Source organism: Bombus terrestris, chromosome 8 (assembly GCF_910591885.1).
Source record: "Bombus terrestris chromosome 8, iyBomTerr1.2, whole genome shotgun sequence".
Lineage (NCBI taxonomy): Eukaryota > Metazoa > Arthropoda > Insecta > Hymenoptera > Apidae > Bombus > Bombus terrestris.
Genome location: NC_063276.1, coordinates 328,994 through 342,024, shown reverse-complemented (window position 1 = coordinate 342,024; position 13,031 = coordinate 328,994). Strand labels below are relative to the sequence as shown.

At 39.3% G+C, this 13,031-nt stretch overlaps 1 protein-coding gene across 3 annotated transcripts in view; it reads left to right on the top strand.

Annotated features, from left to right (window-relative positions):
- Positions 1 to 11,777, top strand: part of LOC100645563 (octopamine receptor beta-1R) — a 56,602-nt gene extending 44,825 nt beyond the window's left edge. For all 3 annotated transcript variants that reach the window (XM_048408014.1, XM_048408013.1, XM_012310827.3), the window contains one exon: positions 3,940 to 11,777. In XM_048408014.1, the coding sequence (XP_048263971.1) occupies positions 3,940 to 4,246 (307 nt within the window). In that variant the 3' untranslated portion in view covers positions 4,247 to 11,777. The remainder of the gene's footprint in view (positions 1 to 3,939) is intronic.
- The last annotated feature ends 1,254 nt before the right edge of the window (positions 11,778 to 13,031 follow it).

Sequence of the window (13,031 nt, the reverse complement as noted above, 5' to 3'; positions counted from 1 at the left end):
AAAAAGTATTGGCTTGACAACTAAGTGATTGCGAATTTTCTCAATACCAACTAATAACAAAACCCGCGATCGCTTAGTTGACGACCCAATAAAATTCGTATTTTCACGAACTTTGCCAAATGGATGATAAATTGGATCCTAAACAGATATTCCGATGGTTTAGCAAATACTCGAAGACTATACTCGACGTATTACGGATCTTTACGTATCTTCGTACGTTTTTATCTATTTTATACGCATTTTAACGGTTTGGCAACTAAGGGATGCGGATCAGTCGGTATTGGCGTTAATTATATTAAACAATTATACGGAATAAATATATTCCGCGGTTTTAGCTATTTCTAAGAATCTTTCTAAGAAGAATTAAGTAAGATGCCCAAGGTTATACGGTAACAAGGCATTTAAACGTTATCGTTAAGAAACGATATTTTTTACGTATTTTTAACGAGACATTTTTTACGTATAAATGGAACAAGCTACGCGATATTTAAATCATCCTCTCTTGTACAAAAAAAAGTACAGAGATGTCCGAATATTAACGCGAGTACCTAACCGTATATTCGAGATTTTTAAGCGTTCGAATAGACGGCAACTGCCGTTTCGCATATTCAGCCGACAGAAGGAAACGAAGGAAACGAAGAATCGTGCCGATTCTGCCGGCCCGTGCAACGATTTTCTTCCTACGAATCGCAATTTCCACGGCAAACGTTCATTTCCCCGGTGTTTTCAGCTGTCTCGTCGAATCGACGAAAGTTATCGCGTTGCTTTCTTGTCTACTTGCCTCCGGCTACGCTCCTCTCGAGCCTCTCCGTCCAACTTGTCTCCTACCTACGCGACGTTTTTCTTCGCGCCACTTTGTTTCGAGTTTTTCGCTTCGCCTAATGGAAAACGTTCGTTCTCGTTTCGCGGAAACGACGAAACTTTTTCGTAACCGAAAGAGATCGTCGCCGATAGAAATCAAACGAGATTTAAGCCTGTCTCTTTCGACAAGAAAATCCACTGCAACGTTCCGCTGGTTTTACACCGTCTTTCGACAAAGAAAACTGTGAATTCGTTTCGAGTTTTTCAATTTTCTATTTCGCGAAGATTTCGCCAACCGTTTCGTCAACGATGCAGTTAGTTTCATCGGCGGTCGAAAGACGAAAGACTCGTACTCTTTCAGTGTGAATCGTATTTCTATGAATCGTATATTAGCTTAAGGAAAGACGAAAATCGATAATCGCGTGCTTTTAGTTAGCGAAGAAGGTTGTTCGATCGAGGAGGAAACGAAATTCTTCGATTCTTAATAATTTTACCGCGCTTTCATCAACTGCTACGGAAAATGAAAAAAAAAAAAAAAAAAAAAAAGAAACGGAGCAGCTGCAAGTCGATGTTGCAACAACTGGAGAGTCAAACAACGGAGCGCCAAACTCCGGACATTCGACTTGGATCCGTTGATTCCTCGACGGTGTTGGGGTAAAGGGGTGAAAAGCGTACAGCGGCTGGACGAGTTAATAAAGCGAAACGTACACGGTCTGACAAGTTGGCTGAGTGTGCGAAATCGCGGCATTTTCCCGTCGACCCCGTTCCACGGCAACCTTCTTTCAGCCTTCTCTCATCCTCGTCCTTTCTCCGTTTCTTTCATCCACCTGCTCCGCTCCTCGTCTGCAACCGCGAAATAATTCTGCGCCGCGCCTTTCTTTCCAAAGCTCGACGAGGCACACGGATTTCTCAGCTGCTCCTCTCCGGCCTTTTCATCGGATTTTTACAACTCGACGATTCTTCGTTATCGACGTTCAGCGTGCCACGGTTGCGATCGAACCGGATCAACCATTATCCGAATTAACGGGCAGACGTAACTGCTCGGACGTGAGAATCTTCGGGTAATGAAACGCGCGTCATGTTTTCTAATTATTATTCTATATTTCAAAGAGAGTAACGATTCAACAAAGATCGTCAAAAATACGATACAATGTAGATAAACGTAATAATTTGTAATTTATTTACGCGTTTTACATCTTCTTTACTAATAATAACAACTTGGAATAAATTTCTCGACTCCATGAGCTGCGTCCAATTATACTCTGTTTGTACGTGCTCGAAGCCCTTAATCGAAAAAGCCCAAGCCGTCGTTTCGAAATCAGGAGGCTGTCGATACAGTTCTTCTTTTTTTTTTTTTTACAGCACGACGACTTAAACGTGGATGGTTCACGTAGATTTAGACTTTTAAGGCAATAAAGAAGCAATATATAAGCGAAAAAACAAATACTTTGCTTGAAATATCTCGCTTTAAATATCTAACTTTCCCACAAATACGTAAATTTGCGGAATAATAAATAATCCATTTTCTTCCCACATATGTAGATCGACAAGGCGGCGATTTCGTTGAAGCATCGAACAAGGTGCTCGAAGATCTGGCTTGTTACCGGAAAAGCGAGCACTCGACTCGAATAGAATCGAAAGAAAAAAGAAGAAAGGGGATGAAAAGCTGACGATTCCGAGAGATTGGAAAAGTTCTTGAAAGCTCTTTCTCTCGTAGAGCCTCATTGGGTGTCACGGAGAAGAAGTCGTTTAACGAGCAAATCTTTTTTTCTTCGCTGGTTAAAAGAAACGCCGAAGCATAAAAGCCATCCCCCTCGAATGTGCATCGAGATCGCTAGAAGGATCTCACTTTGGATTCAAATCACGGCTGATATCGAACGCGCTCGAAAATTCCCAGTCCAAAATCAATATGCCAGTTTATCCGTATTTCCTATAATTTTTATTATATTTCGTAAACAAGCGAATTTCCTAAAATGCTTACGCGACTAAACTACGTCTCCAACAGCCAAGCAGATTCGATCGGTCGTAACATTTCCATGCGCGCTTGGTTGCCCTTGCATTCGTAAGATCGATACATCAATCGTGTGCACCACCTTAGCTATAGTCCGAGTTAAAATTAAACAACAAAGGGTGAAGGTCAATCGTTTTTCCAAGCAACTGGTCGGACTTTTTCCCTAGGAGAGAATCGAACCGAGTTCGTGTTCATTGTCTGTGCATGTTAACGGTCTAATCGTCTGGAAACTTTTCCTTTCTCTACGTTTTCTCGTCATAGCCGTTGTTATTGGCTCTTTCTCTCCCCTTATCATCGCGTAATCTATGACATAACGCCGACTGAAAGCCAACGATGGTTACGTATGTATACCCATTATGCGTTCGTCATATTCGTTCAACGAAGATAAATGCAGAAACGTTCGTTTATTTTTCATTCGATATTCTATTTCCTTTATTAACCCTTACGAGTTCCAATATCCTATAGATTACCATGTTCATCGTATTTCATCGTTTTCTAAATTCGATACCGTTTTCTCCCCCTCCCCCCCCCCCTCTCTCTCTCTCTATGAAACAGAAAATTATATCGATACGCGACAAAAGCAAAGATATTATAGAAAATGACACGTTCGTCCCATTCGTCGATAATTCAAAAGTAACAAACGAACCAAAAGAAGGAAGAAAATAACATCAGCATGAATTTACAGGAGATTGCACAGAAGGCACGATTCAACGAGGACGAATGAAATCCGGCTAGTCTGAAACGTAGCTTCTCGTAAATTTTAACTTGATTGAGTAATCAAACTCTCTGCCGAGTCTGTGCAGACACACTGGTGTGTGGCACGTTTAAAAAGAGCATGACTGCGACGAGAGAAAAACTTTCGCGAACGCAAAGACATGCAAACGGTCTCGGCTCTTATATTCCGGCTATTTTTTGCTCTATCGATCTAGACGTCTGCCAAATTCGCAAAAAGATCGAAACAATAAAGTCACAGGGACGACGAATTTCGAAAAAATGAGAAAGAAAATTCCAAGTTTTACCTCTTTTCCCTCTTCCTTATATTTCTAGAGATATAACTTTACCCTTTGTATCTCGTGTTTCGTTTCTGGGTAGAACAAATAATTATTCGTTTGTTCTTTTGTCAACAGGTACATCATCACGTCTCTGTGCGACAGCTGCGAAAGCAGCGATTCGGTGGTTGCAGCGGTGTTTTGGGTGGGTTACTTTAACAGCGCGCTGAATCCGCTCATCTACGCCTACTTCAACCGGGATTTCCGGGCCGCCTTCAGGAAGACCCTCGAAAGCTGTTGCGTGGCGATCGGACCGGTTCGCGATCTGCGCCAAACCCATCGGAAGCAGGATCTGGTGCACAGTAACGCGTCTTCGGAACTGCACGTTAACAATCAGCTGAGAGCCAGCGAGATGACCAACGTGCATATCGAGGCGTGCATTTGATTTCCCAACCGTTCCTCGAACGTTCGTGTCTCGACGATCTTCTGAACTGGAAAAAATCGTTTCGAATCCGACCTACTTTCGACCGGAAGCTCGGATCGTACGGTCGCTGATCGTGGCAATCGCCAGCCACGACAGCCGAGATATGTAGCGGCATCTCGCTGGCCAATTAACACGGCCAGAACGCGACACTCGTTCGCCAATTAAACGATAGAACGACGCGCAACACCTTTCTTCGATCGGCGATTAACGGTCGGAAGCGCAACAGTCGACGAAGCTCGAACGCGTACCTTGATCCGTCGATAAGATAACTGTTTAGCGTAAATCTGGAAATTTCGGTGTATCGTAGTGGATTTTGAAAACGTTTCTATGTTACGAGCCTATTTTCAAGAACGAAAAAGGCCGCTAAGAGATTTATACCGTTGATACGTTGTGATCAAAGTTTTCACTCCGATCAAAGATCACTCGAACACCGTTAGACTTGCTGCTATGTGTTCTCTTGGCGTTTTAGTTGGGCTTCAGGGTGCCGTGGACACGAGTAAAATCGAACGCTATTATGTCAGACTGCGAAACACGGAATATTTGAAATAAATCTACTTCTAAGCTCGAAACGGTACGTAGAGGTGCGGGTGGTGGAAATGGTTTGCCAATCTGTTATTAAAAGTGTTTCTTTCATTCGTATTCGATAACGTTGCCTTTAGAATTTTTAGATTTTTTATCGTAATTCGCAGTAATAAGTAAAATATCGTTATCGAGACGTTAACTACGAACGAAGAAACGTCCTGAAAGGAAATCTTCGATGCGGTCAACCTATTTTAAGACACACTGTCGTCTATTTTCACCGCGTGGCGGTTTATCAAGTGCATAAATAAGGCTGCTGCCCCCGAGCAGATGGATGATCCGATTTCAGTAATACTTTAAGATTGGCCTGATAGATAGAGGCCGTGCGAGTTCGTTCTTGCTTCGTTCCACTTTGTTCTCCAACGAATTTTATTAAATCGCTTGCTTCTTTTCAGCCAGAATTTCCTATTTCTAGATGTGAAATTTGGACGAAAAATCAATACAAAAGTTTTTGTTCACAGACGAGCGACCGATATCGAGTCAGCTAGCAATTGTTAATGCTGCAAACCACGTTTCAATCTATCAACGAATGTGTGTAAACGGGGATAATTATTTTCCGCTTTTAAGCTAAACAAATTTTTGAATCTAAACGAGTAAGTAATAAAGTTGGACGAGTCAATAGGTTGTTTTTACTTATAGCGAAAAGCATATTTTAATCTATCAAAGAATGGACGTGGATGATTTAATTGCTTCGAGCGATCGATCAAACCCTGCTGTCGCTTGTACGATGAATTTCTTAAAGCCAGACGGAAGCTGGGAATGTCGCGTAAAGCGAACACGGACGCGATCGTGGTCGGTGAACGTCGCGTTCGAGCATGAAAATTACCTCGGGTGTAAAAGTGGTCGGTACCGGGGCTCGATGTCGACACCGGGAATTAAAGGATAAACAACGCGAGAGGAACGCGGATTAGCCCGAAGAGATTGCGAAAATGTGCCGTTTATTTGACCGAATTTGAAAGAAACAAACGTTGCTTCCTCCAACCAAAAGCAAAGAAATAAAAAAAGCAAACGTTAACGAACTTTCGGACAGGTTCAAGTTGAAAAATTTGAGCGTTCTTATCTCGAAAAAAGGCTCTTTCTCTTTTTAGTTCCAAGTTTGTACTCCAAACGAATTTGTAATAGAAAAAAAAAAAAGAAAGAATATAACGAAATTCGTTTAAGTTGCATAAAATTTGTAACGGTTTGAAATAGTCTGTGAGTAGCGTAAATATCTGCTATGAGAACGATTAGACTGTCAACGTGGTACGAATAATGCATACAGCTGTTACGATCGAATCAGTGTACACTGTGTGTATACCGTTTCTGTTTCAAAGGAAATAGGACAGAACGTAACGTTGGTCGTTGGAATAATAGAATGTTCGAATAATAGAATGTTCGGATAATTGAATGTTCGAACTGTGCGGTATTCGGATAACGGAGGTTTTACTCGCATGTGAAGGTGTGCGCGAAATCCAAATTGTTTGGAGCCGAGTGAAATCAAGTAGAAGGTTCTCTATGGGACCACTGTTGGTATCTCGAATCGAGGCCGATAACCGATTCCATTAATGACGAGAGAAGCGATATCTAGCGTTGCTATATGTTACCGGAATTAGTCACCAGCTATTTATGGCGAAAGAGAATTTAGCATCGTTCCTGTGACCGAGAACAGGAAAAAGCGAAACGAGGAAAAGACAGATAAAGTATATTTCTCGAGGTTGTTTCTTCTCTAGTTTTAACGTCGCTGCAGCGTCAATGGCCAATTAGCGACACTATTTAAAACTACGATTTATGGCAGAACTTTGTTTTCGATATAAATCGAGCGAGGTTTATTAAATTCTCGTCTGAATTGAACGCACTGTTCGAATCGAGAGGCAAGAAAGTTAACAACGGGACACAGTTCGTTGAAACACGGAAAACGGAATAGCGAAAAGTATAAAACGTCTTCGCGTCTTTGAGTATAAAAAGTATTCCGCGTCTCTGGTAAAAGGAATCGCAAGAGAGCAAAAAACGATCGCACGAAATACAAATTATGGAAATAACTTTTGAAATGTCAAATATTTACTATACTACGTATAAATTAGGTAAATCAGATTTGTTCAAACGGTATTTGCAACAAGTACGCGTATACGGATTTTCATTTCAAATTCGGCATTAAAATATCTTAGAACTACGATTATTAATTCATCGATTAACCCATCAAGAACAATCGTTGAACAGCAATTTCAAACGTAACGCGATTTGACAATTAGAAAGAGGCAATTAGGTAAGCAATTTTGTTCAAATAGGATCGTTAATTTCTAGAATTTTCCCTAATATTTTCTTATCTCATTCTTAGTACGATATTATGAATGTTTGCGAGCGACAAAAAAATATCTTTACATGGTATTTGTTGGGGAGCAGGGAGATCGGGCGAACAAACGACCCGTATATCATCGATCGTGCGAATGGTATTCACGAGCTTTCGTTTCATTGCGTTCTATTCAAACAAATTTAGGAAATTAACGCTCGTTCAGGGAGAACACGATTCCGAACTTTGACATTTGCAGCGGATATCCGTTTCGTTCTGGCGATCATTTTACAATCAACAGAGTTTTCTCCACTTTCGTTCGTTCACGGTTTAATTAAACGGTAGTCACTGGTAATTTTCACGATAATATCAGTCTCGATTGGTTTTCCAAAAGGATCTATTTCCAATCTAGCCTTTCTATTTCTACTAATTTTCATTTATTTATTCCGACTTTCGTTTAAACCTCGAACCTCTATATCTCCATCTTGCTTTTATTCTAGCAAGCAAGAAAGATTTTGACAATTCCACTTGCAATCTTACGATCAACTCGATTCTTTTCGATATCATGTTTAATTCGATAAAACTCTTCTCTGCAAGCACGAGCTAACATTAAAATAAAAAAAAATTAACAGAAATAAACTCATCATCGTGTACGTATTAGGAAGAAATTTCGTGTCCACGAAGTCCTAGGCCACTCGCGTTTAACCACTGATTTCGATACCATGTAAATTATTACGTACAATATCTGACAAAGCGACGTCCGATTATTTCGATTCCCAAGGAAGTCCGAGAAGCCCGTATGTCGATTTCCACGCACGTTACCAAACCTAAAGCACATACTTGCCTCCTCATTTTCTATTTTCACAGTGGAAATCTAATAGCGTGTTAGGTTGAGTAATAGGTAAAATCTGTGCAAGTCGTCAACGATATGTATCATTTTACCTTGTAGAATTCTTGTATTCTCGTATTCTTTCGTTACCAATTTTCTACGTATCATCTATTACTATAATACTATCGAACAATTTCGCATAAAAGATTTGAAACAGTTTTGAAACAGCTAACGATCGGCTGGTACAAAAGCCAACATATACAGGATGTTTTCAATGTTTCCACAATAATCGCGGTATCGTAAGCTACATGTGTAAATAAGGAAAAAGAGCGAACATTTCCTATAAATGGTTGATTACCTCGTATCGTGTTAATCGAAATATAAAGCTAAACTGGTTTTCAGGCCCATCGATATTAACAACATGAAATATGCTAGACCGCTTAAAACGTATATTTACTTTTCTGTTACAAAGAACGACGCGCAACTGCAAATATCAAATTACTCTATATGGCGAGAACGCGATGCGCAGACCTATTTGGAAATTTATATAACAATTCGTAACATTCGCATATTCTAAATGTATATGTTGCTAAAACAGGAAAAAGATGAAACTTCAAAAGATCGGTCAGCATTGCGACGCAATCTCGATCGCGGCACAATCATTAACCTGTAAGTGTGGCGTGGCGATTTCATCATATTGGTCAACGTAGCTCGAAACAGTCGACAACCGTTTAAACTCGGTTCGAACTTTGGTGAAACCAATCGATAAATCAAACGGTAGAGTATGCGACCCTTGAACCATGTACGACAAACAAATCCCCGTCTCGTGATAAATATCTCGAGAGAGAACTTGGTACTTTAGTTAGAACGGTAGATCCGGTAGCGTTTCCGGCGATCGTATACCCATGTGTGTCGAAATTCGCTGCTTCCAATCCCTTCGAATTTCATCGTACAGCGTTTCGACGTATGTCGCTGTTCGTCAACGCCAGACAAATTCGCAAACTGTCGTCGCAAAGCGAAGATAGTTTGAAGCGAAGATAGTTTCGTTTTGCTTAATTTCGTAATTTTATTTAAATAAATGGTAAATGAAAATGATCTTTCATCCCTGCAACGGTGCAAATATGGAATATTTCATCGACTCACCGATCTTGTTTACTCTACCGTTACGATGCTTACGGTGCTGCAAAATTATCGCAGATGAAAAGATCAAACAATCTTTCTGGAACGTTTGAATTTTATCACCAGTTTCTATGCATTTTCGCGGCACAAAATATCCCATAAATCCATAAAACTTGGCCGTCTATTTATACTTTTAAGCTACATATTCGAAGGTGTTTTGATGAATTTTTGCAGAATTTTTTACATACATCGCGCGTTTAAAATACGCGCAAGTCATGCGAAATCTAAGCGGTATACTAAACGGCACTTTTAGTAGGTTTAGCGTTAGTAATTAATTTACTTACGGCTTTCGACGTTAACCCCTTCCTTCTTCATCGCGAGTCTGACTCGCTAAAGTACGGGAAGGGGTTAAATATCGAAAACCCGATAATTAAACGGCGAGCTTTGCGCGATATAAGATTTCTTTACCGTAAGTATCGCAGTAATATAGTCGTCTCGTTTTTCCCTTGTGATCTTCGTACCAGAGTGAAATCAACGTATACCCTTTCTTCGACGTTGTATATTATCGACATATCGTTATCTGGACACTAACTTTGGACACTTGGCCGTAAGTAATATTAGGACATCCGCAGATATTTCTTTTATTTTCTAGTTTAGATAACGTAACATTGTTACGTAACATCCTGCTGCAACCTACCCATTACCATTAATCTAATGTAAAATATTCGATAAAATAGAATTTGTTAGAGCTGTTCGATAAACGTAGCGAATAGATGCCCTGATATCTATATAGCCAGCAGTGTACGTAATTTGCTATTTAAAAGATGATTAAACCGGCTGTGCTCTACGTTCCACGATACATAATCTGTGATATTTATTTGAAGAATTTAATCCCTTGTTTTGCATGTAATATCGGTATATGTACATATATCACGGGGCACGTTCGTCCGCACGAACCATGCTTTCGATTTAATAAAGACAAATTATATTTGTAGATCGATAAAGTAGTCTGAATCTTCGATTCACTTTTCATTCTTCCGACCGAGGATCAATCACCCATAGTATCGTAATACAACCTGTTACAGTAGGGAATAGACGATGCTCGTTCGAGCGGCTGTTGTTGAACAAATCATCATAACGTAAGAATCCGATTAGCAAAAAATTCGAAATTGGCCGAATCTTCGAACAAAGAAATATTCATTTTTCTCTCTAGCAATTATTATTTGACATTTATACGTTGTACGGTATATAAATAGCCGAAGAGATAATACGAGCGGCAATACCAAAGGTTACTGAGTTATAGGCTGGCGTACAAAAATCTCCATATCGCTGCGCATATGGAACATTTTCCGCAATTGATACTAGCTATTTTCTATCGCTACGTTTAAGAAAATCAAAATCCAACAATCTTTTGTTTGTCAGAAAGCGAGAACGATATTGATAAACGATAACGTTACGAAATACCGCGATTATAACGACACGCAGCGATTTTAACGTCTTTCTCTTGCTAATTTTCAACTTGTTGCTGTTATTGCATAATAAATTAAGTTACAAGTTTTCCGTTGTAACCTAGTCTCATTCGGTTTAAAAGTCATGCAAAGTTTCTCTCGTAAAATTCTCGTAAAACACCATGTTGTTTAACTTCAACCTGTTATTCGTGTCAACGATTTGCTAATATTCCTAATATCGACTCTATCTTGTATCGCCTTTCTCGGCGCAACGTACGAAAGCTCGATTTTTCTTCTCTATGAAAAATATCTTTTATCTTTTATCTTTCGTTATGAATACGAACTTGGTCAAACTATGCAAAATAGCAACAGCACCAGAATTTTATAGAACCAAAATCGACCAACCTAGAACAATTCCGAAAAAAGAAGAAAAAAAAGGAAAAGAGAAAGAAAAAAAAGTATCGATTCAACCATTTTGTCTCGAAAGAAATTTATTATGCCACAGCATAACGTCTATACGAAAACATTCGTTTCAAAGCGTATCCTCTGTTTCGTATTTTTATCAGCAAACAGCCACATGGTTAAAGGGTCGGAACATCGTCAATTCGTTTCACAATATCGCGTTATCTACCGATCAGTCGAGATGTAATACGATTGCGACTTAACGCGTTAACGTACAACGTGCAAGGCAAGAAAAAAAAAAAAAAAAAAAAAAAAAAAAAAAGAGAGAGAGAGAAAAAAAGAAAAACATCAAGTATCGATATTACCGGAAAATTCCTTGCAGAAATCGATGAATCGTCGCTTAAACGTTAATCGAATGAAACCAAGACTCGGTAAATAACGATCGAAAACGAAGGAAAAAAACAGAAAAGAAAGAAAGAAAAAGAAAAAGAACAGAATTTTCAAGTATGCAAACGACAATAGCGGTCAAGAACGATTATTTTATTAGTTCGATTCGATTAATTAGATAATTGTTAATCGTAATAGGTAATCGTGCGTGTTAAGGTGAGACGTGGCGAATGACGGTGATGATGATGAAAGTACGAAAGAGCGTGTGACGTTGTTTCATCGTAGCGGCGGATAACGTTATATACGCGTGTGTATGTGTGTGTGTGTATATACACGTATATATATAGGAGAAATATATGTATACAAATATATGTACGTATAAATATATCAGATGGTCGTTTGAAACATAATGTGCCGAGCTACGAGCGTACGGCATTGATAATAAAATTTTAAGAAAAGTTATCCGTGGGTTTGTTTATTCGTCCATATTAACGATCTTGATATGGCCCATTTTATAAACAGAAGCTAAGACGGTAAAACTTTCAAATCCTACAACACGTAAGTGGGTATAATTTTCTGGTTACTTATGAATGATTTCGATCGATGTAATACATATTTATAGGGAAGGTAAACAGGTATTGACAGGCTGTTTCGTTTATCTTGAATTGACGGTGTAAAAAGTTGCACCAGAATAAACTAAAAAAAAAAAAAAAAAAAAAAAAAAAAAAAAGAAAGAAAGAAAAAAAAAGAAGAAGAAAGAAAGAAAAAATGGAACCGGTTAAAAGATCGACGATAAGGGTAACCAAGCATTATACTCGCCGTTTCCTTACTTCCATTATCTCTCATTAGTATAACGGTATCCAACCGGAAAGAAAATTAAAATATCGTAAAATCAAATCTTCTTTTTTCTACTTGCGCGTGTTATTTTTACGAGCGTACAATTTTAATCAAGGCATAAACTTTGTATTACGAACGATTACGTATTGCGATTCGATTCACCGAGCTTCTTTCTTCACGCTGATCCACTCTCTGACTATTCAAACTTTATTTTCTCGATAAAACTGTTTCACGACGTTCGTCATCGAGAATCGTTAAAGTTCGAGTTTCACAAAGTCGCATATGACCGCTAGAGATATACGTATACGTACACTACGATTTCTACCGAACGTTCTACTTTTCGATACTAAACTATCGCTGCTCGTTTCGTCCGCATCATCTTGGGAAGTTACGAGTTGCGCGCGTGTGTTCTATGCGAATAGCTAACGAGTCAAATCGATCGTAATTTCAAATTGAAAACTTACTATTAAGCGACATTCAACGCGTATTTAATTATAATTTCAAATAGTTACTGGCATTCGCTGCGATTCATGGCTGTTACATACGTCTACCGCACGAAAATCCTAATCTTTTTTACCCAATTTTCCATTCGTTCGAAAGTACGGATATTATCTACCTAGATACGATCTATCGTAGTACGTAGTTTACTTATTTTGCTTTCGGTAGCTGGCATCTTTCAAACTTTGAACTGTTCCACTGGTTTAACAATTTCCTCGAATTCCTCGAATTCGACGTGGCCGATTAAGATTTTCAACCGCTTGCTCGAGACTCCTAAGCGCTGCTTCTAGAATCCACGGAAACCGTTATTACCCGTTTCAAGCAGTCCACACTGTCTCGCGTCCAATTCTCATGGAAATGCATCCACCTCGATTCTACGGG